We start from the raw sequence: 6000 nt of genomic DNA on the forward strand, positions 1-6000 counted from the left end.
CACCTACTTCAAGCTACCGAATTCCATGGCAAGTTTTGAACTGGTATAGTCAACCATAAGAAAATACACAATTAGTTTCTGATAACCTCAGATCATCATTTAACTGTTTACCTGTGTCCATAATCATAGTCCCAGTTAAAGGTGTTCTTCAGACTTTTTGGCACAGAACCACTTGTACAAAATTTTATCCAGCTGATCTAGTTTAGACTTTTCCAAAGTTTTTTGTAATTCAGTGTCTTTTACTATAACTTTTGAAGCTTACTTTTATTTATTTTTTTAATATTATAGATTGTTGAAGAACCAAATTTATATTCTTCCAAAATCTTATTTCGATTCTCATATTTCTCAGTCTGATCACTGATGTCAAGCTTTTGTTGTAGCAAAAGTGTAACATGTTTACATTTCACTTCAACTTTGTTTTAAGAGATGCTTTGTTGAGAACACATTCCCACAACAATACACAGAACTACTGTCATTGCCATGTGGACAGCACTAATCATGGCTACACTTTAAAGCACTGCTCTTTAATTGCTACAGACAATTCGTACATGACAGAAGCTGTCTTGACAGGTGAGTGAAACAATTGTTGGCACTACACAACTTGAAATTGTTGACCACTGCTGAGCACAAACAAATTCTGCAGAGTACATCTGCAATATGTAAGAAGTGATACCATATTATTAAATGTGCCAGACTGTCAGAAGCCAGGTTAATGGGCTAAGTTTGAATTTTCTTTTACAGTCTCTGCAATTATTACGTATGTATTGCTGTGCTTTAAATAGTTGTAGCACTTCGTAATCACTGTATTCATTTGGAATTGCCTTATAGTGCCATGAAATTATTTTGTTAAATGAGAAATGTAATAAATTGCAACTGAACTTCATAGGAACTTGAAACTCCATCATTTAGTTTGCTGTTTCAGGAATAATCACAGAGATGTTTTGGTTTCATACATGACATTAGTATCTGAAACTTCGGTGTACTGTGGGCAGGTAAAAAACTACTGACATTATTGCAAGCCATAATATAACTAGATATAACAAACAAAGTCATGAAAACAGATAGATACAGACATTTGGATGTATTCTGTCTAACACCAGTGTCGAAAGGAAGAGGACGACGATGGATTAGGATACGTAGATTAAGTTTGGAAGAGCGGTTGGCTAAAAGAATATGTTGCAGAGCAAATTCCTGTCTCAAAAGTTCAAGGGAATATGCTGGTTGACAGGAACCAAATGACCCATATGTTACTGTCACCATTCTGGTCTCTTGAGTCATGCTGTAGAGCATGATCAGCAAGTAACTGCATTATGCCCCCAAGAAGTGCCAATTCATTTGTGTCCATTCACCTGTTTTGCCAATGTTATCCCCATGTAGATAACCATGCGATGAACACACTTGAACTGATAAATAATTTTGATATTTTTTTTTAGTATGTTATGCTAGTGATGCAGTTGGTGTAGGTGATAGTTGCAGTTGCAGGAACTGTGGGCTAAGAATGGTGATGTAGGTATGTCATAGGAAGTGAGAAATTGTGAAGTTTAGAGGGGTGATGGAAGGGAACTTTAGGTTGAATAGGGAGGATATCAGGGAAGGATGTCATTTCAGGGCTCAGCTTGAGCATGTCTTCTTTGAGAGTCATATACTGAGCCATTCAGGGCATAGATGATATTGAATCTTCTATGTTATTTGAGAGTAGGAACTTTTTGCTAAGATTAGATGAAGTTAAAAACAAGTTAACACCATGTTTCTGATGTTCATAATTTAAAATGAAATTTCTTCAGGAAAGGGAGATATGTTTCCAACGTCAGTTCGATTACTTAAATTTTTCTGTAGCCCTTTTTTTAGGATGGGGTGTGAGTCTTGCTTGGATAGGTCAGTTGGTAGAGCACTTGCCTGCTAAAGGCAAAGGTCCCAAGTTCAAGTCTCGGTCCTGCACACAGTTTTAATCTGCCAGGAAGTTTCATTTCTGTATTATGTTTGTGTTCTATATACTCAGTTTTTTCATCGTCGGTTCGGTTTTCAGTTATCAGTGCCATATCATCCACAAAGGCTAAACATTTCACTTTGAATTTGTTCTTTCCTTGGCTCATGCTTATACCCTTTGTGCCTCTGTTTTTAATATGCTTTCCCATGTTTTTACTATTTTATCTAAAACCTAGTTAAAGAGAATTGGGGACAGTCCATCTCCTTGTCGAACTCCTGTTTTGATTTTGAATGGTTCAGAAATTTCGCCTTGAAATTTAATTGTAGGTGTTGTATCTGTGAACGTTTGTTTAACAAGTCTTCTGGCGTTTTCGTCCATCCCTGATTCATAAAGTATGTGGATAGTGTTTGTCTGTCAGCTGAGTCGTAGGCCTTCTTGAAGTCTACGAAAGTAACTGCTGTATTTTTATTTTGTATAGTTTTCACTCTCAAAATTGTTTTTAAATTAATAAGCTGTTCTGCACATGATCTGCCTTTTCTAAATCCTGCTTGATAATCTCCTATATTAAGTCTGCTTGTTCCTGTACTCAAGTGCTTTAGACAGTATTTTGTATGTTACTGGTAACAAGAATATAGCCCTGTAGTTGTTGGTGTGTGTTTTATCTCCTTTTTTATGGAGAGGATAGATCAATGCTTGTTTCCAGTCACTGGGTATGATTCCTTTTGTCCAAATGTCTTTAATTACTTTGTGAATTTTCTGCCATGCGGGTAAGCCCCCTAGTTTCCACAGTCTGCTACTATCCCATCCTCTCCTAGTGCTTTGTTATTACTCAGTGCTTTGATAATCTTCTCTGTTTCTTCTACTGTATGTGGTTCCAATGGAGGATTTTCATGTTGTGGTTTTTGAAATTAGCTGTCATTAGGCTCTTCACAATTTAATATATTTTCAAAGTATTCAGCTAAAATTTGCAGGTCTCTTTATTGCTTAAAACAATTTTTCCATTTTCATCTTTAAAATTTTAGTAGTGGCCTCACTTATAATTCTAAGCTAAATGCTTGAATTTTTATCATGGAAAGGTTCATCTGCCTTTCCCAAAACTAAACTTTAACCTAAGAGGTGACGGTAAATTTCTTTAGCTATAGAAAGACAAAATTAACAAAACCATTCAAGTTGCATTACTTCATTATTGCTATGTAAATAATTTTGTAATTTTTCAGCTTACCCTCTGAAGAGTTACCTAAACGGAAGAAAAATCAAGGAAAGAGAAATCGATCACTGTCTACTAGTCCATCAGGCAAACACTTCAGAGACGATGCTTCAGTGCCTGTGTAAAAAAATGGAAAGTTAGTTTTAAAAACAATGTACTGCATCTGTTTTGCCAGATGTAACTACTGTATCTCACGAGATAGCATGTGCCTGGAAATAAAGAGTGCCTTTCTCTCTCCATTATCAGTAGCTCATAGTTTTCTCGATATATTTCAGTATGAATGCTATAAAGCAAGAATTGGTGGAACAAAAAGATAAAAGATATGGTGGACTCAAACTATATGTTATAGAAACAACAGGCATAGTAATCACTTGCTATTTGAATAGTTGGTTGAATATCCCACAATTTTTTGGTTATTTAACAATAGAAATACAAGACAAAGCTTCTTGGTATGGAAGGAGTCAGTACATAGTTTACAGAATACTGATCATAAAATTTATGAACAAAAAATTAAATAATTAACAAAACCCAAAAAATGTGAGAGCGTATATGAATAAATAACACATTACAGAGGAAAGTTATCAACTACTGTGAGCAATATCTGTTCAGAATAGGAAAGCTGTGCCACAAAGAAACTTTTAAACTTGGTTTTGAATACAAGTAGTTTATCACTCATCTTTTCAATTCTGCTGGCAACCTATAGAAAATGAAATTTGTTGAATAGCGGATTCTGTACAGTGTTGTAGGAAGTATTATCCAAATGCTTATCATTTTTCTGTGTAGTATTCACTGAATGTTTATTGCAGTTTCTTCTGAATGATTCGCTATTGTCAACAGCAAATCCAATAATCAAATACATGTACAGACATGACAGAGTTACAGTTTGAAAAAGCACGTGCGAGCAAGTAACAGTTCGGGTAAGTGGGTGTTCGGTTGACTGATGTTCTGATAATCAATACTCTGCTGTATTGAGAAAAGCAGTTGATCCAGAAATGAACCTTGTGGTTTTCCCCACTGTACAAGGCCTTAGTCAGAGTCAAACCTGTTCCCTGTTGGTTGACCCTGGAGGACAACCTTTTGTTTTCTGCTTTCCATACATGAGGTAAACCACTGTTGAGCTCTCTCCCTAATCCCATAATGTCCCAAATTATACAAAAGTGTTGTATAGACCACACATTAAAGTGGTTTTGTTAAAACAAAGAAAATATCAACTGTCCTCAACTTACCATTTAGCCCTCCTAGTGCGCTACACTCAAAAGATGAAATTGCATTTTGTATCGATACTCCTTTCCAGAAACCAAACTGTGATTCTTAATGGCAGATCATGCATACTGAGATGTGCCGTTACTCTTCTACGTTACCTTCTCAAAAACTTTTGAAAAAATTGGTAGCAAAGAAATAGGTCAGTAATTGTCGAAATTATCTCTTTCACTCTTTTTAGAATGTAGTTTCAGTAACAAGTATTTCATTTTGTCAGGATATTGATGACACCTAAAAGACATGTAGCTGCATGTGATGCAGTTGTGAGGAACACCAGGTTTCAAAAATTCATCAAATATCGAAAAAGTTTGATTTAACTTGCCAAATGTTGACAAGATGTGATTTATTAAACATTTTGCACAACTCTGATGGATCACCATCAGTTTTATTCTCAAACAGATGAAGTGTAATACACTGAGCACCCACATTGTTCCCTGACACCTCATGAACTTAGGTACTGCTAAAATTTTGAATAAAAGACTCCCAATGTAAGGAGTCACCATCGTTCTACCGTCAGCCTTGTCAAAGATGGTGGAGGAGTGGACAGAGTCTCACAGCACAATCATTTCGTTTGAGACACACAACATGTATCCACAGAATATGTAGCCTGTACTTGAAAATGTGTCATTGACAAAAAATTCCGTATTAGTCCCACATTCAGGTCTCTGGGAGGGGACTGCCAAGGGAGAGATAAACAGTATGCAAAGGAAAAAGCAAAGGCTCGGTGTAGATACAGTGGAGGCCAGTAAAGTGAAATGGAAAGAAAATAAGGATTTTTGCTCAGATGAACATAGGGGCATTTCAACAGCAGCAGAAAATGGTCTAACAGGAGTAGGTTTTGTTATAAGTGGTAAAGTAGGAGAGAGAGTGATTTACTGTGAACAGATCAGCGGTAGTGTAGTTCTCATTAGAATTGTTAGCAACAATACCAACAACAACAGTTCAGGCATACATGCCAACATCACAAGCATAAGATGAAGAGATAGACAATGGGTAATTCAGTATGTAAAAGGAAATGATAATCTATTAGTCATGGGGGATTGGAACTTGTGATAGGGGAAGGAGTAGAAGAAAGAGTGACCAGAGAAAGTGGTCTTGGCAATGGTGTCCATACCCGGTGGCAAGGGGGCCCGTAGCTTTCAGCAAAAGGAATATATATATATATATATATATATATATATATATATATATATATATATATATATATACACACACACACAAGGTGTGGCTAGAAAAAAACCGGACTAGTACTGGTGAAACAATAAAACGAATGCAATAAGGCTGAAAGTCGCGTGGCCTGTCACGTGACTCTCGCTCCGCCTACTGCTCGAGTTTCATCTGCCTCCTGCACTCAGTCTGCCCGTGGCGTCTGTTTTAAGTAGTTGACGTTTTGTCTGTGCGTTGGAAAATGTTGAGTGTACAGAAAGAACAGCGTGTTAACATCAAATTTTGTTTCAAACTAGGAAAGCCTGCAAGTGAAACGTTTGTAATGTTACAAAAAGTGTAGGGCGATGATTGTTTATCGCGAACACAAGTGTTTGAGTGGTTTAAACGATTTAAAGATGGCCGCGAAGACACCAGTGATGACACTCGCACTGGCAGACCA

The 6000-nt window shown here is 36.6% G+C and overlaps 1 protein-coding gene across 1 annotated transcript in view; it reads left to right on the forward strand.

Moving 5' to 3' along the window:
• LOC126455692 (probable tRNA (guanine(26)-N(2))-dimethyltransferase) overlaps nt 1–3382 on the forward strand; it is a 56802-nt gene extending 53420 nt beyond the window's left edge. Inside the window, exon 9 of the mRNA XM_050091458.1 lies at nt 3145–3382. Within this exon, the coding sequence (XP_049947415.1) occupies nt 3145–3259 (115 nt within the window). The 3' untranslated portion in view covers nt 3260–3382. The remainder of the gene's footprint in view (nt 1–3144) is intronic.
• The last annotated feature ends 2618 nt before the right edge of the window (nt 3383–6000 follow it).

Source organism: Schistocerca serialis, chromosome 2, assembly GCF_023864345.2.
Source record: "Schistocerca serialis cubense isolate TAMUIC-IGC-003099 chromosome 2, iqSchSeri2.2, whole genome shotgun sequence".
NCBI classification, from domain to species: domain Eukaryota; kingdom Metazoa; phylum Arthropoda; class Insecta; order Orthoptera; family Acrididae; genus Schistocerca; species Schistocerca serialis.